Consider the following 23,687-nt stretch of genomic DNA (forward strand, 5'->3'; position numbering starts at 1 on the left):
CTTGGAGATCCTTTCTAACCTTAATGATTCTGTGATTCTGTATTGTAGAAGCCCTTCACACAGGAGCACAGGGTAGGAGAACTCTCTCCTTGGGGCAGCTGAGGGGAAGGAACTGAGGAGACAAGCCTGATATTTCTAAGGAAAATACTGTCACAAGAAACAAATGCAAAGCTCCCAGGGAGCATGTAAGCTGACAAACCACTGTATTAATGTTTTGAGACGTGGGACATTGGTTGGATTTGCTTTGAGTTCAATCAAAGTGATGATCATGACTTCTGTACCCAAAACTTGAACACCGGGCATGTAGAGCCTTTCACAGAGTCCTTCGTGGAAGAAATCCTATGTGCCCTGTCAAGTCCTCCTCTTGGAAGGAGAAGCAGCAGCCGACCGTCGTGTATTTTTTCTGGTGCTAGCCCCCACAGCTGTACTGCTATCAGCTGAGTTATGTTCATACAGCATTAGTACCTGGAGGCCCATGATGGTGGGGACCCCTCTCCGTGAGGTGTTCTGCAAACCCCTGTGTGGGCTCAGGACCTTGCAGGTCCAGAGTTCTGTTCAAGGGGCACCCACAGGAGGAGAAAGAACCCTTTCAGTGCTTTTGGTCAAGGCAGGGTTATGCTCAAAGTAAAAGTGCGTCAGTGTACTTGGCTCCTCGTTGTCCCACTGTGCCCAGCAGCTGCAGGAGCCCACAGAGCGATTGATCACCTGCCACTGGGGAATGAATGCCCTTGGCCACAGCTCCAACGGGGACCGTCACAGCGCTCCGTGTGCACTTGTGTACAGTACTCAAATAGCTGCGGTGTCCAGCACAACACATCATTAGAGCTGTAATGAGGGTTTGTTCGACCCCTTTTTGAAGGGGCTGATGAGGTTTGGCATTCAGATGCGTTTATTCCTAGCTCTTGGTTTGCTGCCCTGGGTGAGCTGCTGCATGTGGTAACTCTTGTTTCATGGCTGAGCAGCCCTGTTCTTCTGAGAAGCAGCCATTGCAGGAGCTTTTCATAGAGGCATTGAACTTTAAGGTCTTTCAAATAAGAGACGAGGACAGAACTCATAAAAAGAGCATCACGTGGGTTGCATGTGGAATTTTTAACGTGATTTCCTTTGTCTGTGTTTCTTGCCATGCGCAGTCAATGTTTGAGGAAGCAAGTTTACTGATTCAAAAAATCCTCAAATCAGTAAATACAATGGTAAAAGAAAACAGATTTTGAATGTGTAATCTCAAACGCTAATGATTGGATCATTGTGGTGAAAGAGACGGGAGCACTTCTTGTGAGCTGTATGTCTAGCTCAAGTGGTTTAGATACCAAGAACTTAAAGGAGTGGAGGAGGAGGTGCAATCTGTAGCTCAGGGTTCTGCCTTGTCATTCTCCTACACGCCTGGGGGAAATGCTCAGTTCAACTGGTCAATGACTTTCTACTCTGTGAAAACTTCATGCTACAGCTGCATTAGGGTCCTATAAGCTGAAATCCAATGGCAAAAAAAAATAATAAAAAAAATCCTGTCATCAGTTTCATTGCGTCCTCACAATCAGCCTCCAGCTGTTGAAATATTGGGTACAGCCTCCATCAGCTCCAATCCTGATGGGCTCTGTAGGGTTGTTGGTGTTGGCATTGACATGTTTAACGTAGCGATACTGTGTATTTGTTGCACTGGGAAGCCACCAGAGAAATAGCTTGTTAGTTGGGGCAGACAGTAACGATGGTATTAAATAACCTCTGTTTTCATTTACTGGGTGCTAATGAGCCAGAGAAGCTGAACATCCCGGAGGATGTTTCCTTCGGATTAGCCCATCAGAATGACAAGACGTGCAGTTACTGTCTAATGAAACATCACCAGGGCCTGGAGCTGTTCATAGGCAGTTGTGTTCCTTTTTTTTTTCTTCTTCAGAAAGCCATTTTCTAACCTTTTTTTTTTTTTTTTTCCCCACGAAGCAGGGAACCATTTACCATTTGCACTGTTCTCCTCTGGACAGGGAATGGCACCAACTCATTTTGTGCTTCTCTGAGCAGTGGCAGGAGAAGATGAATCCTGCACACCCAACGCTTCCTACAGACTACAGGAAAATTTCTTCCCATTACCATTCCAGTCTCAGTGCAATCTTCTGTCCTTTTTCTTCCCTTAAGAGAAAGGGGTGATCCTACATAGATGTACATTTGGGTTTTTCTATACCATGTAGTTGGCCTGAATTAGGAACTCGGCCCTGAATTGAGACAATTATACCTTTGGGGCCACGGAGATGCCATAAGTAATAGCCTTCCTAATTATGCTTTGTGGCATACTAGGACAGCCTGGCAGAAGTATAAAACTGAGGCATGGAGAGACTGGCCTTGTGTAAAGTCAGTTGCATTACAGTCAGTGGCAGAGGTAGCCTTCTGTCCTAGCACTCATTTCTGGTACTTACTGCTTCCTCTTGAACATTTTTAATATCTTAAGCAACAGGGCATGCTCAGCTTCATTTAGGAGGTGATAATTTTAACCAGCCAAAAGTGCCAGTGGCGTATTTCTTGGATATTTATCCTGTGCAACAAGACCAAAGAAATTATGCCTTAATCTCTGTTTTAAGCCCTAGTCCCACTCGCAATGATATCTCTCATTCCTTGTTTTAATGTACACACTCTCAACTAGACCTACATTTGTATTTTAATGATATTTAGTGCCTGACTTTCACTGAAAACAGTGGGAATTAGGCTCTAAAAACCCTCTAAGCATTCATGTCTTGACTTTAAGCTGTCTCTTTGAATTTATATAGACTAACAAAAAAGGGTTAAAGCCAGAAGTGGGTTAACTGCCTGAGCTAACTCCAGCCTATCTGAAATCACTTGCTTTATTCCAAATGGAGCCTTTGACAACTTTTGAGAAGGGTTAAATCTTTGTGCCAGGGGGTGGAGCTATAGGGCATTGCTGCAGTATGAACATGTTCTACTGTAATTTGCTTGAGGACACCATTTTACCTGATTGTAAGCTTGATTGATAGTAGGGTGCCTAAACTCCTTGCACAGGCGTTCTTTGTTATTTGTTTTAAGCTCACAGAACACATTAATAGGTACCTGCTTTTTCTTCTCCTTCAGTAACAGTTTAACTGTATGTGATTGATCCTTTTGGCTGCACTTAGCTACCATGTGATAGTCATTCTTTTTGCAGAGCTTTATAGGCACCTATGAGTGGCTTTTCAAAAGCAATTCACGTTTGCATCCTTCTGTTCCCACTGACATTTATAGGAATTTTAGTGTTGACTTACCATACTGACCTCTTATCCTGAAGTATGCTTTGCAAAAAACCCTCTTAGGCCAATACATTAAAAGAAATCAAAGCTTTGTATGGTGACTGAAGCCTCTGTCAGAAGATGAAAAGAAATATCCAGAGTTTTGAAGTGAAAGCAACCAAACCAGTAAAGTAATAGACCACAGGGGCTGAAGCTGAAAAATGTCATGTTTTGTTAAAGCACTAAACTGGAAGGCTAAGCATAAACCTTTTTTTTTTTTTTTTTTTACCCTTGTATATCCTTCACACCATTTCACTGTCCTACTAGTCCTGTGGGCTGTGCATTCACTGGTGGGAGCATGGCAGACAGTTTCTGCATAGCTGGCATCCCTAAATACGTCATATTATAGGCTCAGGCTTTCTGAGGTGCCATAAGAGCTATAGATGGTTCAGCAACACTAAAAATGCAGACTATTTAGCTACAATAGCAGTTGTTTCAACTGCTTTTCTCTTTCCTTTCCCAGCAGGTGGCAGATTTAGAAGTATTTGGCTCGTGGCTTGAGTTGTGCTTCAGAATTACACATGAATGTATCATAAAAGCTTATCTTCCCTTTTCTACAGAAAAAAAGTCCTGCACCTTGGTGGAAAGTGACAGAGACAGCTTTCATTTATCAAGCCAGACCGGGGTTACAAACCAGTCTGCAGTATTGATGGCCAGGCACCCCACCTTAAGTGCAGGTATGCTTGTATTAAAAAGGGGAACTATTCCACACCTCATTTTTTTTTGTTCTTGGTTGTTATTGGTGCATATCAAATTTAACACTACAGTTCCTTGTTATCAGACATGTGCAATTATGCTCCTGCTGCAGCAGCAGAGATAAGTTCTGTGGGACCAGCTCCAGTGTGCTATGCCAGGTCCAACAGCAGTGAGTGCAGTAAGAAACTTGTCTTGGCTGTTGTGCCCATCCAGCCATGGAGACAGCAGCTGCTGGGGTGGAGCTACACTTCCCCTGTTATGCAAGCCAACAGTTTTCCTTCAACATTTGGACTTTCTGGACATATTTCTGTAAAATGTGGAACATGCATAGCTTGATTGGATTTTTATGGTATTTTAACACCACCCGGCTTGAGCAGTTTCTACTATTATGTTCCACCCATGAACCTTGTGGCCAGGGCAATGCCAGGGACCTATTGCTGTCACCTGCATTAGCGGCGTTATTTTTCCATGCAGGCTCCTGATGCTGCAAGGGAACCCACCGGCAGCTGCGTCAGGCCCAGCAACGGGCAGCACAAGTAGCCTCTCATCTTGACAGAGCCCATCATCACCCCATGGCAACAGAACATAATTTTGCAGCAGGTAAAGGGCTGCAGCAGATCGGAGACCCCTTCACCTTTAGCACTGCAGCCAGGCCTTGTTGCAATCCTGTTCCTGCAGCCTTTGCCCAGAGGGTGTTTGCCCAGAGCAGAGATGCATGAGCCCAGGAATGCTGCTTGGCTCAGGGAGGCAGAGCATGTACAAAAGCTGCATTCAAAGCACTGATCACGCAGCCCTAGAGGTGCTGGCTCTGCTGGCAAGAGTAATTCTGTAAGAATGAGAGCCTGCATTTTCTCTCGTTCTTTAGGAGTGAGAGCTTGGCCTTGGAGGCTGGGTAATGGCAAAGATACTGGCCAGGATTAAGGACAGGGAAACATGCTGTATGTGACTTTGAATTTTCAGGAATAACTAAGATCAAAATTTTTTTCTGAGCCAGGCCATGGTTCTGTTGGGGTCTGGGAGCGTGCCTCTGCAGTAAGGAAAGCAGGGAATAAACTCCTGTAACAGTGAAACAGAACAAAGGAGAATGTTTGGATAGACAACTTGCATCCTACAGATACAGTAACCAAATAATCCCACTGAATATTGGGAATAGCTAGTGCAGAGTCCAAACTTTCTCTTAGGTATAACATTTGGTGATTGTTCCCTAGTGATTTCTTTGTTGCGCATGGAAATAGAAACAACCAACAAAGTTGATTGGGATTTAATGAAAACAAAAGACTTTTGAACCAGTTTTGGAAACCATCTACTTATTAGATTATTATTATTATTATTATTATTACTGCTACTTGGAGGTATTCAAAAGACATGTAGATGTGGTGCTTAGGGACATGGTTTAGTGTTAGACTTGGCAGTGCTAGGTTAGTTGTTGGACTTGATGATCTTGGAGATCTTTTCCAACTTAAATGATTCTATGATACTATGGTTATTATTAGATGCCAATTAGAATTTCCAAATTCTAGAGACCTATGCAGGTTGTCTACCCTTTGAAAGGATATGAAGAAATTCCATAGTCTTGGATAGGCAACTAGTAAAACACATGTAATTTTGCAGAGCATTCAGCTGTCAAAATGCTGGAATGTAAGTGCCTCACTAGACAGCATGGCATAAAGATACCAAGGCCTTTGAGGTCAGGACTGTAGGTTAATACTGATGTGTTAGTCCGATACAGAAAGTGGATATCTTTTTTTTTTTCCTACTCTGTTTCAAAAGCTGCAAATTTGTGTCATTTGTACTGTCTTTATTTTAAAGCTAAGTACCATGCCCCAGTTGCTGTTTACTGTGGGAGCATCACAAAAGATAAACCCAGATGCAGAGCTCTGCGAGGTGGAAGCATTGATTCAAACTTGCACCTTTGTGGCAGCAGATGGACCACTGAAGAAGAAGGTGAGGATGGAAGGGGGTTGAATACATGATGGCCTCAGCCCAAGAGAAATCCTGATATCAGGGAGAAATGGTCCTTGAAGGTCAGTCCTCCTGTTGGCTCTGTGTCAGAGTAGGTGGCAGACAGAGAGATGCAGATGATCCTGCCCTCCTCCAGCAGTGTGCTTGGCGTCACATCTCTTTATCATTAGTACATTATGCTTTATACTTCACCTGCGGTAGCCGAATTGCCCACCATGGCAGGGACTGTGGCCTGACTAGTTATTAATTGGGCACTGTAATGGGATATGAGTTCTGTATCTATCCTTGCTATCAGTGTGTGGTCTCACCACAGGTAAATTCCAAGTGCTTTCGCTGCTTGCCCATCAGATCTCATGTTGAGGACAGGGTGGTGCTGCAGAAGCACTGATAAGGTTTGCCTGCTTGCTAAGATGTCTTTCTGCTTTGCAGAAATACTGGTAGTACCATGAAGGTCTTTACTGGTAGTATTGACTGAAGCCAAGGCCTGAAATGGAAATCTTTTTCCCCCTCTTATTAGGAGGGCCTTTGGCCTCTCTCTCCTGGCTTGCTAGCTCAATGCTGTTCATAATAATTAAACTGATGCTAATTTTATGAAAAATAACAAAATGATCTTCTGAATTATTAAAACAACAACAACAAACCTTGAATGCCTTACTCCTTAGGTGGGTTGATTGTTAAACAGTGAGGTTAACTAACTCACTTCTTTTTTTGTCTGATTTTCAGCTTCCCTTCAGTCTATGTTAACAACCCAGATGAAGAAGCAGCAGCCTTCTTTAGAGGATGGAGATGGGGAACCTCCACAACCAAGGGCCGTCTCTTCCCTGGAGGACAGAGACAGCAAGGCTACTGTGCATGACCTCAGTGCTGGGGCTGGAGGAGTTCTCTCCCATTTTCCTCACCCAGCCTTGACACAGGACCCCCAAGAGAGGGAGGTGAGCAGTGCTGCCCTGGAAACTACTCAGATCAAGGACAAGCTGAAGAAGAGAAGGATGTCTGAGGGCTTGTTAACACCACAGAGAGGTAAGACTGGAGCCTGCACACTCTTCTGCAGGAGGCAGGGTCTGTCCCAGGCTAGAGAGTTAGCACACATTCTCAGTGAAGAGATACCTGCTGAATATGCCCCCCTGCAATAACCTTCCTTGCTCTGTCCCCTGTGTAGCCCTCCTGTTGCTTGTAGGGGTGTACTGCTGTGGCACAGGGACAGGAGTGGCTGTGTGTATGTGCAGGTGACTTATTCCAAGTAAACACAGGTCTGTGGGCTCCCTGCTGTCTTGATGGGAGCCCAGAGGAGCAGGGTGTTCCTCGGGTGGCTCTGTGGAAATGCATAGGTGTTGTCCACTGGCCTACTTCAAGTGGCTGCCAGCATGAACACTGTGCAGTTATTTACAAATTTCCAATAAATCTTTCAAATGCAATACCTAGTTTCAGGTGCTTTGTGCTTGAAGTTCTGCTTCTCTTACACTTTGCGTTCACTTTGTAGGCATGACTGACGGCAGTGACTCCAAGGGGATTACTCTGAAGCCAGCAGTTTCCAGGTCAGCTTCCCAGAGGCTCCTGGCAACCTCCAGGCCCATGCCTCCCATCCAGAATAGACTTCCTTCCCCAGAGCCCAGCTGGACAAGCAACAAGGAGCAGGAGCATGAGGAGAATGGCACAGGCTGTGGCGGCAGTGAAGGGAACCACAAGGAATTGATGTCAGAGGTAAAAGGGTGTAAAGTAAAGAAAACAAGCCAAATCATATATGGTGAGTTTTCAGTTGATTCTTGTAGGCAGACCTCTGAGATCTTTTCCCCATGGTGTGAGCCCAGGGTAGCAGCTGAGCCAAGGAAGAACTCAGCCGGATGTTGCATTTTCATCTGTCTTTGCAGTGTGCATATAGCAGGCTTTATGTCTCCAGTGTATATGAATAAGAGAATACTTCTTCAAATAGTTTCTGTGCTCTCTAAGATCTCCTGTTGTGTTTTATGACAAAGAAAAACACCAGCAACCACACAGAGCAACCATATGTGTTTAATCTGGCCAAGCATATCCTTCCACAGTAAAATACAAGTATCTGTGAACCATCTGTGCTGTGTACATGGCTGTTACTGTTGCAGACATGCCAGTGTATTGGTGTCTTTTTATACCAGCTCTGTCTGGTCTAGATGGAAAAAAATGTTTGCTGGAGTGGACAATCATGCAAACTGAACTTTGAGGCCCAGGTACAGCCATGTCCTTCTGCACAGTTACTTCTAACAATATTTCTAGAGTTCAGTGGCCCCTGTGCAGCTTCATCGCCTTCCATGGGTCTGCCCAAGGTTAATTGGTGGGAACTGGCAATTCAGGCCAGGGGGAACGGAGTCCAGAGCCCATCCACATGGCTAGTTTTGCAGGAGGGATGGGAGTTGCAGTTGTTTTGATTCTTCCATGATGTGCAGGAGAAGGCAGCTTTTGTAAACAGGAAAACCAACAAAAGGCTAGTGCATTTTATTTCATCTCTGCAGGACCATATGTATCCCTGACATTAACTTGGTTGGTTTCACTGGAGTTCGAACAGGTCCTGATTTGACTCTGGCTATGAAAAGAATGGTGGGATACTATGGAAAGGTGTGTGTCTGCTCTGCTCCCTCAACTGCCCTTCCTAGCCATGCTGTGGGGAACCTAAAGGGTGGCATTGCCAAGTGAAGTGATTCAGCAGGCAAAGAGACCTTACAGAGAGCAGTGGGGTAGAGAGCTCTGCTGAACCTAATAAACGCCAGTGAACCTGCAGTGATGAATTGTGTGGGAGCTGGAGAACACCAAAGATCTGGAAAGCACATCAGCATCTGGGCCAAAAGACTGATGGGGAACTGTTGAAAGGGCAGCAGTAGAAAAAATAACGGGCTTGAGAAAACCAGATTTTGACAGGGTGCAAAATGACTTTGTGAGGACTTGGCTGGGATTCAGCAATGGCTGGTAGGAGGCTTCGGACAGCAAGGGGATAGTGACCTAAACCCATTCCAATCCCATAGGAAAAGCTAGCAGAGACAGCAGCATCCCAGAACATCCCATCTGCCAAGCATATAGATGCCAGGTGGTAGTATGGCTGCTGCCACAGAGGTGAGCAAGGGAAGAGAGCTGTCAACACTGTGGGACATGGTTCCTCCCTCACCACTTCACTTTCCATTGCCCATTCCAGGCCAAGTGACTCCATGAGCTTGACTTATTTTCCCACCAAGTATTAGGCAAGAGTACTGCTAAACTGCTTGTGGCATCGAGCAGGAAAGCTGCATGCTCAGGCTGAGCACTGTACTTTCCCATTTCCAGGCTTCCCTGCAGCCCCTGTATTGCAGTGATGAGGATGGGAAGAAGTCACTGGGGGTGGCTTTGATTCCCCCTATCCCGAGGTCAGCAAGACCATCTGATGGGGATCCTGGCAGTGCTGCAGTGCCTCTCCCAAGCTCTCAGCAGCTGGTTTCCCAAGAGTCCCTGGAGATGAGGTAAGCCAAGGTGACTGCCTCTTGGTACACTGTTCAACTCACATGTCTCATCTCATGAGATTATTTTCCACAGTCAGCTCTCCAATATGTTTATGCAAATCTCTGTGTATTCACCAGGTTGTGTATCTATGGTGATCCAACATGATGTCAAACCCAACATCATACTCTTAAATTAAGAGTGGGGAGGGGAGGAGGAGGCAGGACTTCAGAGGACGTTAAGAGCAGATACTCTGCTGGACTCTGATCCAAATTCACTCCGTATTCCTTGTGGTGCCATTTAGGAACTGTATTGTACAGAGCTGAATCCAGTGTCTGGTTTTGTGCACGAACTTTGACTGCAAATATCCGTACCTGCAAGAATATTTTAGGGCGAATATTGGCTATTATATAGCTGCCTACCAAATTCATATGGCACTTTGGTAAATGTTGGTTGTATCTTCTGTGTCTGGATCTTCACTGTGGAATGAGAGCTCAAATAAATCTCTGTTTATAGATGTATAATCCTATAGATGTGTAATATTTACATACAGTTTTAAGATCAAAGGAGCAAGGTGCTAGATAACAGTTACAGGTCTGTAACTGGAGGAATGATACTTTCTTGGATATGCATGGGGAAATCTGTCAAAGTTGTCCTAGTTGTAACAGTAAATAAGGAGTCACAGAAATACAGTTCCAATTAGAAAACTTCAGCATGGCTTTTTAAAAGCTTATCTGCTTATACTTATATGCCAGTTGGAAAAAAAACTTTTCCCTCTTGAGAGAGCAGAAAGGTGTAATACTACTCTGAGGATAAAGCAGTGGTATTGCCATCTGTTACAAGATACTGTCATCAGTTTAAGTCACAACCAGGCAAAGTTAGGCTCCTGCAAACTGATTTAACATCTCTTGCTGAATCAGAAAGGATGTTTGTAAAAGTGAGAGCAACTTAGCTCCAAAAGGGAGACAGCAGAATTGGATATTGAAGACACAAATTGAAGAATCTGACTCTTGTGCTTCAGTTGGAGCTAGAAGTTTCATCTAGAGCTGCGTGACTCTGCAAACTGAAAGTTTAATGGCAGTTAATGAGCTTTGCATATTTCTGGTTTTATGGGAAGCATTTCCTTCTTCATCAGGGTGACTTTGCTAAGAAACTTTTCCTCATTTAAAGCTACATCCTTCCTTTTTTAATCTCCTCATATATTCTTTTCTCCTTGATTTTCTTAAGGCCAAGATCAGGCAGCAAAACAGAAGAGAAGACCCTTAAATCTCTGGGTAAGTACAGGGCATGGCTGTCCTAAAATGAATATTGGAATCCTGACCCATGGGTGGCACTGTGAAAGTCATGTTGAAAACTATTCTGTAACTTTTTGCTATTCCTTGATGTGCTCAGATGGCTAGTCCAGAGCCCTGTCAGTGGGAGGTGTGTTCTGATGATCCAATGGAAATAACTCCAGTACAGGGTTTGAATGGCAGTAGCTGGAGGAGTACCCTGAGGTCCTGGAAATACACAACAGGAAAAGAAAAGATTCACCCAACTCTTCCTCCTCATGTTCTTTTCTACACTTTTTTTTTTTTTAATCCCCCCTGCATACTCTCTAATGGTACGAAGATTAGAGAAAAACAAGGCATTTCACACGAACAGAGAAATGCTCCCACTCATTCCTCCCATACTTGGAGGAGGAAGCCTTCACTCAGAACAGTTTCTGATCCTGAACCAAACCCCCTGAGATATGAAGTAGATTCATGAACACTGTGTATTTTTACATTGGGAGAAATAGTGATAGTGAGTCCATGTGCATTTTGCATTTACAGATTAAAATAAAGGATCCAGCCTATGCAGCAATTGTCTAAACTGAGATTTCCACCCTGTTAAAGCACAAGTCTAAACCAAATGCTGAGTAATGAATTGAGGCTTCCATTTTGCAACTAATTTACCTTAAACTACATTGTGTTTATTATTACAAATACATTCCCCTACTCTATCTGCAAATGTTAGTTCTGCAGATTCAGGTTGGGGTAGGAGTTGCCTGTTTTTTTTTTTTTTTTCCCCTTGCATTATGACTAGCAATAAAAAAATCTGCAAGACAAAATAGGGTGTCAGTTGCATCTGTGTTAGCAAATACTTTTAAGTTGAAAACCTCAATGACACCATTGCTATTTCTTTGCCATCTGTGAGTTTGTAGTGATGGGAGAGATAAGAGTTTAACAGATAATTTTGCTGATGCAGAAAAAGGGATGAGATCCACTGGTCTCTCAGCTCAGTGTTAACTCTGCCAAATAACGAGCATATGCTGTAGCAATGATTACTTTATTGCTGATATGCAGCAGGATGCTGAATGCAACTAGGGAGAAGTATTGCTGAGTAAGTAAGGTGACATTTTTGCTGGATACATTCTGGACTAGAAATGAGCTATACCATTAAACTCTCTCTTTCTCATCGACCTAACCATTCAATGGGGAAAAAATCCTGATTTTAAAAGTTTTTTTTTTGTTTTTTTTTTTTTTACTACTTGACTATCTATCACATGATTTTATCATTCATGAAGCCCTGTAAGGAACATTTAGTTTTCTGCGTTTTAACAGCTCTGCTAAAGAGTATTTCAGAATGAGCTGCACTGTACTATTCCCTTTAAGAAAACCAGCCCTTAGTGAGTCTGCCCAGAAAATGAGTTGATCTGCTACAATTTATAATGAAACTCATTTGGGAGAATGAATGCAGCTTTGAGAACATGATTCTAATTTTGGTAACACTCTAGCAATCCTGAGCTTTTCTTCAATGCCCTTTAAAATATTCCAGCAAAGTGGAGGAAACATAGCTACATGCCTTTGTAGAGGTATCAATCAAAAAACAGGAGATATTTTAGAAAATGAGAAAAAGAGGATGCTTACTAAAATCAAAATGGCAACAGATAAACTTTTGGGCAAGGGCAATCTTAATTTCTCTTCTCAATCCAACACAGCTACTGATGCACCTGAAAGTCAAGCTGAAGTGCCTCTACACTAATGCACACAGCATGGGAAACAAGCAGGAGGAGCTGGAAACCACAGTGCTATTAGAAAACTATGACCTGATTGCTATCACAGAAATGTAATGGGACGAGTTCCACAGCTGGAACACTGGAATTGAGGGCTACAAGCTTTTCAGAAGAAATAGGCAGGGAAGGAGGGGTGGTAGTATAGCCCTCTATTTTAAGAAAAGGATAGATTGTGAAGAGATGCCTCTGAGAAACAGCCACAGACAGGCTGAGAGCTTGTGGGTAAAAGTTGAGGACCAGTCTAATAAAGGACACCTTGTGGCTGGGGTCTACTACAGGCTGCCTGATTAAGGGGAGCCTGTTGCTGAGGCCTTCCTGTCTCAGCTACAAGAAGCATTGTGCTTGCAAGCTCTCATCCTGATTGGGATATCATCCACCTGGATGTCTGCTGGGAAAACAACACAGCAGGCTGTAAGCAATCCAGAGAACTGCTGGAGTGTGTCAAGGAGAACTTCCTTGTCCAGGTGTTAGACAAACCAACCAGAAGAGAAGCATTACTGGACCTGGAGCTCAACAGTGTGAACTCATTAAAGGGGTTAAGACTGGAGGCAGTCTGGGCTGCAGAGACCACTCATGCCCTGTTTGAGTTTGTGATCTCAAGGAATATGGGCCTGGCTGGCAAAGAGCAAAGTCAGGACCCTGAACTTTAGAAGAGTGAAATTCCAGCTATTTAAAGATCTAGTGGATGAGATCCCCTGGGACACTGTCGTTAGGAACAGAGAAACTGATCAGAGCCAGCAACTCTTTGAGGATGCTTTTCTTAGAGTGCAAGAGCTCTCTATCCCCATGTGTAAGAAATCAAGCAGGGAAAGGCAGGAAACTGGCATGGCTGAGCAAGGACTTGCTGGTCAAACTGAGATGTAAGAAAGAAATGCACAGACAGTGGACGCAGGGACATGTGGCCTGGGAAGAGTACAGGGATGCTGTCAATGTGTAGGGATGAGATCAGGAAAGCCAAGGCACGGATAGAACTGAGCTTGGCAAAGGATGCAAAAAATAACAGGAAGGAAATCTATAGATACATTGGTCAGAAAAGAAAGGTCAAGGAGAATGCACCCCCTCTGATGGATGAGAAGGGAGAACTGGTAACAACAGTCATGGAGATGTCTGAAGTACTCAACAAGTTCTCTGTCTCAGACTTCACTGCCAGTCAGGCTTCCCATGTCTCTTGAGTCCCTGAACCTCTAGGCTGTGGCTGAGGAGGCAAAGTCCTTTCCACTGTAAGCAAAGAGCAGGTTTGAGACCACCTGATGACACTGAACCGGTACAAGTCTATGGGGCCTGATGCCATGCATCTCTGGATCCTGAGGGAGCTGGCTACTGTAGCTGCAAATCCACCCTCCATCATATTTGAAAAGTCCTGACAGTCAGGTGAAGTCCCTGGTGACTGGAAAAAGGGAAATAGCACTCCAATTTTTAAGAAGAGTAGAAGGGAAGACTCGATGAACTACAGACTAGTGAGCCTCACCTCTGTGCCTGGAAAGATCATAGAACAGATCTGGCAATCCCAGACATGAGTACAGGCTGGGAGAAGAACTCATTGTGAGCAGCCCTGCAGAGGAGGACTTGGGGGCTCTGGTGGACAAAAAGCTTGACATGAACCAGCAGTGAGCACTTGCAGCCCCGAAGGCCAACTGCGTCCAGGGCTGCATCAAAAGAGACATGACCAGCAGGGCAAGGGAAGTGATTGTCCCCCTCTACTCTGCCCTCATGAGGCCCCACCTGGAGTACTGCATCCAGGTCTGGGGTTGCCAGCACAACAAAGATGTGGACCCATTAGGGTCATTCAGTACTTAAAGGGGACTTGTAAAAAAGATGGAGAGCAACATTTTGCTAGGTCAGATAATGATAGGATAAGAGGGAAATGTTTTAAACTAAATAAGGGAAGATTTAGATTAGATATTAGGAGGAAATTCTTCACTCAGAGGGTGGTGAGGCACTGGAACAGGTTGCCCAGAGATGTTATGGCTTCCCTGTCCCTGGAAGTGTTCAAGACCAGGTTGGATGGAGCCCTGGGCAACCTGATCTAGTGGGTGGCATCTCTGCCCATGGTAGGGGAGTTGGAACTGGATGATCTTTAAGGTCCCTTCCAACCCAAGCCACTTTATGATTCTACTTACCAGGAGCTGAGGACTGAGGCCTTTATCATTCAGTAGACCTGAGTTTGATGGCAAACCAAGAAATGTCATTTCTGCTGCCAGAGCAATATAGTATTACTCCATCCATCTAGAGCGGCCATGTGTTATTTGCCATTCTCATGCACAATGTATTCGTATCTCATCAGAACTCCGGACACTGGAACCCATCTTGCCTATTCCCCATCATCACGTTGTCTGTAGCGTGAAGTCTGCTGGACATTTGTATGAACCTGTACCCACATTAACAGGTCTGCCTCTCAGCCAGGCCAAGGAGATGGATCATCTCACGAGCCCTCGCCTTCTGAGGGATGATGACTGGAAAGACAGCAATGGAAGGGTAAGGACTATGGGTAGGGGTGAGCAGGCTTCTTTTTCAGTGACTGGTCAGTGATTGCTTCAGTGACAAGATGTCACTGAATATCATAATCTTTCTCTGTTGTGGAAGGGGGAATCCAGTTTCACTGTTGCAGAAGACACTGGGAGATGATGCTAAGGCTAAGTCAGAAGCACTCTTTATTTATGAAGGACGATTTAGGGCAGATCTGAATGGCCAAGTAAGTCATGAATCAGAGAACATGCATGAAGTGTATGCTTGGAAGCAGAAATTATAATGTTGTGTGTAAGCAAGGCTGCAAAACAAAATGGGAGAGTAGCTTTTCCTTGGTATCATTGCTGTATCTCACAGTTGTCTTATTCTCCATTTTCTAATATGTTAAGACCAGTGTTTCTTAAACTTTTTTCCTCATGACTCCTCTTTTGGACTCATCCATTCTTAAGGAGCAACTGAGTTCTTCAGAAACAGAGAAGGGAGAAACAGCTGCAATTACTGGCTGTGAGCATGAAGAAGTGACAAATTACCTCTTATTGCTGCTTATTGCAGATGGCTTTTACTGCCCTGCCATGGCCTGTAGGAATTGAACTGTCTGTTCTCTCTGAGCACTGATACGGCCCTCTTGCTTTGAGCAGGTCTTCATGACATAGCTTGAGAAACGGTATTTTGGACCAGTGGAAGGATATGGAAATGGAGCATTATACACCGTTGGGTATAATTGTATGCTGAGATGAGGAAAATGAGGAATCGTTTTGAAGCTATTGGGATGTTTGTGGAACTGCATTAAAGACCGTGACACTCTACCACTGTATTCCTGATGAGGTGTCACGTATGTTCTTCATGTCCCTTGATGTATTTCTATTACAACCAGATCCATGTTACCATATCCAAGTCAGCTCAGGAGAAAATGCGCCAGAAGCGAATGAGAGAGATGGAGCTTTTGCGAAGAGAGATGGAGAAAGAGAGAGAGAAGTTGCAGCTCTCCACGTGTAGCAGTGACCCTGGGATTACGGCCGAAGAAGGTAAGTGGTTGGTATAATTGTGAGCCTGTTTTCACTTTTCGGTATTTATATTGTTTTGTAAATGTATATGGAATCAAACTGGAAGGCTGTTACGCTTGCATCTGAGTGGAATTTATTTCTATTTTCCAAAGAAAATTACAAAGGCATGGAGTTTCTTGCCTGCAGCCCCTAGTGAGTCAGTCACAGAACACAAATAACACCCCTCCCCCTGCCTTCTCTTACCACGTTTTGCAGACTGGATAATTCTTGCAAATAACATTTGGGATTTGGCCTCTCTCTAATTGAGAGTAGGTTATAGGAAAGGTGAATTGGTAAGTCCAAAAAATGCTTTTTAACTGAGCTGCAACCTGGAAGAACAGAAATTAAACTATTTCCTATTAAAAGATAAAAGAAGATCTTTCTCGCTTGATGGAAATGATTATCCTGCCCCCACCATTCCCTGCTGAGGAGCTTGCATTGCTGAGCCATGCCGGAGCCCTCAGCAAGCACTCACATTTTACCCACATGACTTCACAGCTTTACTGACTTAATTGTAGCTGACAGGCTCTGATTGTCCTGCAGCATGCACTACCACAAGTGCTGCAGCAGCAAACTGAAGAAGTCAGCACTCAACCCAAGGGCATCAGACAAGGTTATCTGCTCTTTTTCTTGCTATTATTTTGAGAAATGGTGGTATGGAGTGCTGAGGTGGGAGCCCCAGAAATGTAGCTTCCCTATCCAGTCTCTGAAATAGGAAAACAAAGGAAAGACAGTGCTGAGTTTTCCTCGTTTCTTCGGGAAAGCATCACTATATTCTTTGATTAGTCCCGGGTTAGCATGTAAATGTTATGCTTGGAGTTGTTTAAAACAACAGATGATGTTACCCAACTCCAGCAAAATTTCTAGACATTTTTAAGCCTGTAGTCACCCTGTCCAGCATTCTACTTACAAGGTATGTTTCTGTCTCTGCAGGCTTTGGCCTACTACACATCAATGGGACAGTTCCCATTTCCTCTAGCACAAGCAATGCATGCAGATCGAGCATTGGAACCACCCTGAGGAAGCGGGTCAACAGACCTTCCTTGCCCAGCATCCCCGTTATCAGCCAGGACAGTGGCTTCCTGCGCCATTCCTCAGGTGAGCCCGCTCTGCTGCAGCCCCCTGTGCCACCTCTTCCCTCCCACAAAGAACACAAACTGCTCCTTCCCCAAACACAGATGGGAGCTCAGGTCCAGATCCTGTCCTGTCCAGGACCGAGAGCAGGCCCACTTGGAAGCTGCTCCAGCTTGATGATACTGGAGCAATCGGTCCTTACAGATCCACTGGAAAGTTTAGCTAAATAAAGCAGTGGTAAAGTAAAGTGGTAAGCTTGTACTGACTGTCTAAAATATAACTCTGGTTCTGGGTCAGGACAGTATCTTAAACAGGGAGGCAGCTGTAACTGTAGGGCTGAGCTCTGATGCACTCTGGCAGGGTGTGCCCACTGGGTAGCACTGTGACCAAGTAGCCACTCACTCTTCTGGCCCTCTGTGCTTCCACCTGGCTCTCCAGCCAGCTTTTCTGCTATTGCAGCAGGGGTTGTCACTGCATGGAAATTAGCAACTTGGTGCAATTCTGCTATTTCACCTAAAAATGCTTAAAGGCTTCTAGCTTCTAGCATACTACCACATGCAACACGAACTGGGCATGAACAGTGCCTCTTCTGTCACCTTGCCCAAACAACTGTGGCTGTGTGTAGCAGGTGACATACAGGAGAGGCTACCTGGGGCTCCCAGGCTGCTTGCTACCTGCAATAAATATACAGCAGATGGCAAATACATGGAGATTGTCATTTCTACTTTGTGGGTAGCCTACGTTGTATTATGATTATGAGTTAAGAAAAAAGGGAGCTAGGAATGAAACTTCAAATGGCATCTTCTAGTGGTGCTACTTATTAATTTTCAAAATTGATCAGAATGAGCCGGACCTGACTCTCCATTCATATTGAATATATATATGTAGATCTATGTATTCATACAGTAACATCGCTAATATCAGTAAGATCCAAAGTTAGGCCCATTTGAGCATTTTTGTAAAAAGTGCTGCTGATGTTACAGTTCTTCCATCCTCCATATTTTGTAGAACATACAAGGCAATTTAAGAACTTTATAAAGTCCATATCAGTTCATCTAGACTCTGTGCAATATTTATACTCAATACTTTCAGACAATTCAGGTGTTTTCATCTAGACTTTGCAAAATGAGCTTTTGAGTGAAAGATATGAAAATTTTGAAATAGTTTTTATAACAAATGCATTTGTCATCTAGATTTTCTTATACCTTGCATATTTATCATCAAGAGAGCGTGTTTGCCAACAATTTGCATTTATATTTACATATTTTTATTCTCAATTCACATTTGGAAGGCTTTTTGTCATGAGTATCTAGACTGGAAATTGCATTTTTTCCATAAGAGAAAGCTTAGGCATTGCACAGTTTGCAAACAAGTACATTTGATGACAAATAAATTTCACCTCAGCATCTTTGAAATACAGCCAAGTGGGTACCACTGAAATAGAAAATATTCATAACAAACCCCATAAACTTCTACATTCCCAAAAGTATGTTAAACTGTATATACACTCAGCTGCCAGCTGTCTAGAATACTTGAAATAAATGGAACCTGAGGCACTGCCAGATCTAGAGAGTAAGGTACTGTGAGATACTACAGTTCCCCAGTGGTTGCTCCTTAGGGATTTGCCTGAGCAAAATCCTACAGGAGCTTACCCTTAGTGTTGCAAGTCCTGCTGGGTGGTGCTGGCTCCCACTGACAGTGAGCCCCACAGCATTATAAATCTGCAAGCTGGCTGTGGTACCTGTAAGGATTTGGGAGCTGGTTGCATGTGTGCAAATTTCAGGTTTACAGAAGGAGCTAGAGCCCAGCGTGGGGTGGCCCAGCGTGGGGAAAGCAATGAGCCAGACAGCAGAGAAGTCTCTGAAGGCAACGCCAGCTTGCGCTCATATGTAATCTTGGCTAGGAGCTTGGTTTGCAGTCTGCACTGTGCCTGTGGTGCTGTGCCTTGCCCAAGGGTATGCACTGCCTGCGTCTGACCCTCTCCCTACAGCAAACTCACTGCCGGCCATTGCTCTGGGCTCCTTGGAGTGGGGAGAGGAGCCTGAGTGTGGGGACGCCTGGGAAACCAGACCCTTCTCTCACCCGGAGCAGGGGCTGCTCGATGCGCTCACATGGCTCAGCAGCAATGACTGGTAAGAAACCTCTCTCTTCACTCCTTTTCTCCCTCTCAGTTCAAAGGTAAGTTAGAAACAGTTTCTTCTAGCATCTCTGGGCCTAGGCAGCCCAGATATCCAAAGAGAACTCATGAAACCACTACAAAGTAATCGTGGTGCAGTAATATGGTGTCATCCTCTTATTTGACCTGGTCTGTAGCAGAGCTACAGCCACAACAGGTCCATGCTGTCTTCTAGCTTTGCCTTCTGCTCCACGTAGCTGCAAATGAAAGCTTAGGGGAAGAGAGGTTGCTGAACAAGATAATTTGCCTACTGACGGCATGAGCAGTCTTGAGTTTAGAGATTTGGGTGCCTCAGGATACTGACTGAGGTGAGACTGCATAAGGAGTTATCTCTGGTCCTGCTGCTGGCAGCAGCAGCAGCAGATGGAGCCTTCCTTTGACCCAGCAGTGCCTACGGGGAGTTCCTATTTCTGCAAAACAGACTGAGAAGTAGTGCAGAGTTGCTTGGCCCCTCATTTCTCCTGAGGGGCTCATGGCAGAAGAAAAGGAAAAAGAAAAAAATAATCCTTTAGGAATCTTGCACTTTTAGAAATAAACTTTCCCCCTTGCTGTTTAATATGGGCCAAATGTGTTTTGTTGATAATCATAATTTATCTTGAAATTAGATGAAGACAGGAGGAGACTATGAATTTCAGGTGATATCGGGCATCTTTCTGATTTGTGGGTCTGTGTACACTCACCACGGCTCTGTTCACACCAGGATAACCATGAATAATCTTTTCAATTTTTAAAGCAACCTCCTTGCATGGTTGCTTTGCTTTGCCTCTCCCCCGCCCTTCTCTGCCGCATCGCACAGGTGCTCTGTAAGGTGCAGAGAGCTGCTGCAGGTGTGGGGAGACCGGGTTACACTCAGAGACTTCGGTGGGGATGGGTTCCCCATCCTGCCCTACAGCCTTCTGTGCCCCCTGGGAGGAGGCTGTTGTAGTGAACCAGTGACTCCACCATGTGCCTTCATCCAGCTCAGGTCCTTCACAAAGAAAGTTATGACAGATTTTTTAAATAAAATGTTGCTGCTTTGGGTGTCATTTTAAGCAGGGATTTTCTGGGAAATCCATCGTTTTGGCCGTTCTTGCCCAGCTGTGGAATCTTTTAGGATGAACTGCTTTTTTTTTTTTTCTGCCCCCCCCCCCCCCCCCCCCCTTTTTTTTCCTGACTGCATTGCAGGGTACAAACTCAATTATGGAGTGGCAGTGCAGACTCTTACACCTGAACTGCTCTCTGTGGATGGGAGGGGGAGGAAATGCCCTCAGTAACCGCCAGATGGGACTGTGTTGCAGGGCCAGGGTCCAGGGAGGGTGCAAGATACAGAAACATGTCACAGCCTCCAGGTTTCTGGGAAGCAGTGGCACAGGGACTTTGTGTGCCAGGGCTTTCAGGGATGCTGTCTCATTTAATAGCCAGAAGTTAACCCATCCACTCTGAAACCATCTATTTGCCTTTTGGATTTATGTATGCTTTTCACCACCACAGCGTCCAGTGGCAGCAAGTTCCATGATTTAGCTTAGTGCCGTATGAGAAACACCTCCCTTTGTTTGAGCTGACACCCCGGTAATTTCAGGGGGTGCTGCCTTATTTTTGGGTGGTAAGAAAAATCAATCATTTTTGGTAATTGCCTTTCAGGCAGCTGAAGGGGAAAGGACTCTTCAGCATCAGACGCCTGGCTATCTGCCACTCAGAAATCCTTCTTGGTAGACTTCATGATGTTGCCTTGGCAGTTACCAAAGAGGTAGGAACATTGTTTTTAACTGTGTCCCACATACATTGTGCATGGGGCATAGAGTAGATATGTACTTGTTCATTTACATGTGTGCTCAGTGTCTGCCTTCATTACTATTTTTAGATGGCATTCCTCTGATAACTATGTCACCTATCTGTGTGATCTGTCTGTATATATAGCTACATTTGCTGGTATGTAGGGTATCTGCGTCTCTCATCTTTGAGCTAGGAGTCATAATGCAATATACAAATGCAGAAAGTGAGGAACTCATCAGGTGATTTGCCACAAACCAAATCTCTGCCCAAGCTGTAATTAAATGCTGCAGCTTTTGCCTCTCAGCTTCCTCCTACTTCCTCTTTTTCAGCATCTTGGTGATTGACTACAGGTATTTATTTTCCTGTGTTGCCTGATGATCTCTTCTTCTTCCTTTCTGTCTGCCTTTTGGTAATTTGCCCTTCCCGTTGATCCATTACCTCTATGTGCTGGTTGAATTTTGCATTGCAGCCACTGGACACTTGGAGCATCCCAGCTGTGTGTGTGCTGGGCAGTTGAACACAGGATTGCTGCCTCATCATCAAGTTCACAGAAAAGTCCCAACCTAAGCTCCTTGGAAATGTTTGAGACAGAATTTCCAACTCAGCATTTGTTTGTGGCCTTGTACTCTGTACTCTCGTACATGACTGCCAAATATATTAAATTTTCCTTTGCTTGCACAATACAGTAAGACTTAGCTCCTTTCCATTAAAGTCCTTGTCTTCTAGCCAGTACCTAATGATGTTGAAGGCCTGAATGTCCCTTGTGTTGGACTCTTCAAACTTTTCTGTTTACATATGCAAGACTTGGATTCTTCCAGTCTGAGATCGGAGTTAGGAGAAGACCTTTCAGCTTAACTCATCTGATGGTGACATTACTTTTATATTTCTGAGGAAATTCCCTCCTTTTTGCTGCATACACTCGTGTGCAGAGCCATTGTTCAGCTTTCATTTCACTCCAGTCTCCAGTCCCAGATTTTTGCTTTCACAAGCACTTCAAGCCCTCATGTTGTTTCCTTTTATTAGCAAGCACAACCAAGTCTGGCAGAAAGAAACACTGGGCTGGCCTCCAAAGTAGCTTTTGAATGAATCACCTGACTCCTCAGATGTTCCTTTCTTCCCCTTGTAGGAGAGCTCTTTTGAAGCAGGGGTCACTCCAGAGCAGCACTGAAAGCTAGAAAAACCTAATGAAAGCAGCTGTAATTGCATGCGATCCTTCAGGATCGTTGAGTGCCTCAAGTCCAACAGCTAGGGTTCTGAGTAGACAGAGCAGATGGACTCAAGTTCCTGTTGTGAATTAGTCGACTGTAGACCTGAACCTATATTCTCCATTTCCTGGGTGGGCATTCAAATGGCTGGTGTTACATATTTGGACAGGAGGAAAGTGCCACTTTTCCTCTATCTTGCCTTTATTAATTATGCTTTTGTAGTTTAAAATCAGCTCTCACATTCTTTATTTATGTATTTCCTTTCAGTAAAAGGGCTTGAAATAAAAGCAGTATACATTGTGGGCAAAGTAGCATAGCTCTGTTTCACATAGAATAAAGTGTGAAACATAGAATAAACGTATTTCTTAGAACTGCAGTCTCATTGAAATTAGATTGTCAGTGGGCCTAAGCCACAGAAGATGCTGGTATTAGATGTTGTTTTTCTGTGCTTGTGATCTTCTGCTCTTATGTTCCACCTGGATACAGGAAAAAAATTTCATAGTGTTTCCTGGAACTTCTGTCCAGAGAAATTGATTTTCTTTACAAGATGATTCTAATATTTCCCTCATGACTTCCCTAGGTGAACAACCTCCGTTCAAAGGTGTCTCGCTTTGCAATCAACACTCTTGGAGAACTTTTCAGGATCATGAAGAAACACATGGACCAGGAGGTGGAGGAGGTTGCTCGGGCTTTACTCCAGAAGACTGGGGACTCCAGCGAGTTCATTCAGAAAGCAGCTGATCGATCCCTTGGTGTTATGGTGGGGAGTGTGACTCCTGCACGAGCAATGGCTGCTATCCTGGCTAGTGGGGTCAAGTATGTGGTTGTTCTCTTAGTGATATCCTTCACCTTAAATTGTATGGTAGGGGGGACGGATGGGATACAGACAGAGAATGGGAAGAGGGAAAGGTTCTTTCTATTGTGTCTTCTGTGAAGTCAGTGATTTTAATGTCTGATCATCCTCATTCCCTTCCTCTTGTCATCTGCTTCTGCCATGTTATAGCCTACTTATTTTCACAGTCTGTCAACACTGTCTAGAAGTGGTGAATGATGGGGAGGCAAAAGTCCCTGCAGAGATTGGTAGTGCAGTCTTGTGGCTTTGCGGGGAAAGGGACAATGGAAATTGCAGCAGTGAGTGCCCTTTGATATTTCACAATGCTAACCACAGAGGCGCTGGGAAAAAACATGCATCATCATTATGCCATTAACTTGAGAGACAGGGATGCTAATTGCTGGGACTAGAAGCACACATGGGAGGATGGGCTGGGTGCAGCACAACCTGCTCAACAAGTGCAGCTCCTGCTGAGAGGAGCTTGTTTGACCATTGCGTCCTCAGAGCTACACTTCCTATTCAAACTGATGCCGAGTGTTGGCTTTGAGATGGTGAGTCATTCCACAGGCGCCTTCACAGGCAGACTCCCATGAGATATCTGAAGCAGATGCTGCCTTAAAATATTAGTGCTGTCTCTGATAGTTTTGAATAGGCACCCTCTAGGAAAGACAACCTGGCTAAAATGACTACTACCCTCCCTTTCCTTAGCTTTTCAAAAAGTGAGGAAACGTAACTGTTGCCAA

The 23,687-nt window shown here is 44.4% G+C and overlaps 1 protein-coding gene across 6 annotated transcripts in view; it reads left to right on the top strand.

Annotated features, from left to right (window-relative positions):
* The window catches only part of TOGARAM2 (TOG array regulator of axonemal microtubules 2), a 61,139-nt gene that overhangs the window by 21,374 nt on the left and 16,078 nt on the right, over positions 1-23,687 (top strand). For 4 of the 6 annotated variants that reach the window (XM_080587609.1, XM_080587608.1, XM_080587610.1 and 1 more), the window contains exons 2-13: positions 3,827-3,943; positions 5,772-5,906; positions 6,648-6,944; positions 7,405-7,625; positions 9,210-9,382; positions 10,587-10,633; positions 14,681-14,871; positions 15,737-15,887; positions 16,839-17,003; positions 18,970-19,111; positions 20,776-20,881; positions 22,693-22,928. In XM_080587609.1, coding sequence (XP_080443735.1) covers positions 3,916-3,943; positions 5,772-5,906; positions 6,648-6,944; positions 7,405-7,625; positions 9,210-9,382; positions 10,587-10,633; positions 14,681-14,871; positions 15,737-15,887; positions 16,839-17,003; positions 18,970-19,111; positions 20,776-20,881; positions 22,693-22,928 — 1,892 coding nt within the window. In that variant the 5' untranslated portion in view covers positions 3,827-3,915. Of the gene's footprint in view, positions 1-3,826; positions 3,944-4,436; positions 4,563-5,771; positions 5,907-6,647; positions 6,945-7,404; positions 7,626-9,209; positions 9,383-10,586; positions 10,634-14,680; positions 14,872-15,736; positions 15,888-16,838; positions 17,004-18,969; positions 19,112-20,775; positions 20,882-22,692; positions 22,929-23,687 lie in introns of all 6 variants that reach the window. The other 2 variants (XM_080587606.1, XM_080587607.1) reach the window with 1 other exon arrangement.

The sequence above is a fragment of the Anser brachyrhynchus genome (assembly GCF_964034855.1).
Source record: "Anser brachyrhynchus genome assembly, chromosome: 3".
NCBI lineage: Eukaryota > Metazoa > Chordata > Aves > Anseriformes > Anatidae > Anser > Anser brachyrhynchus.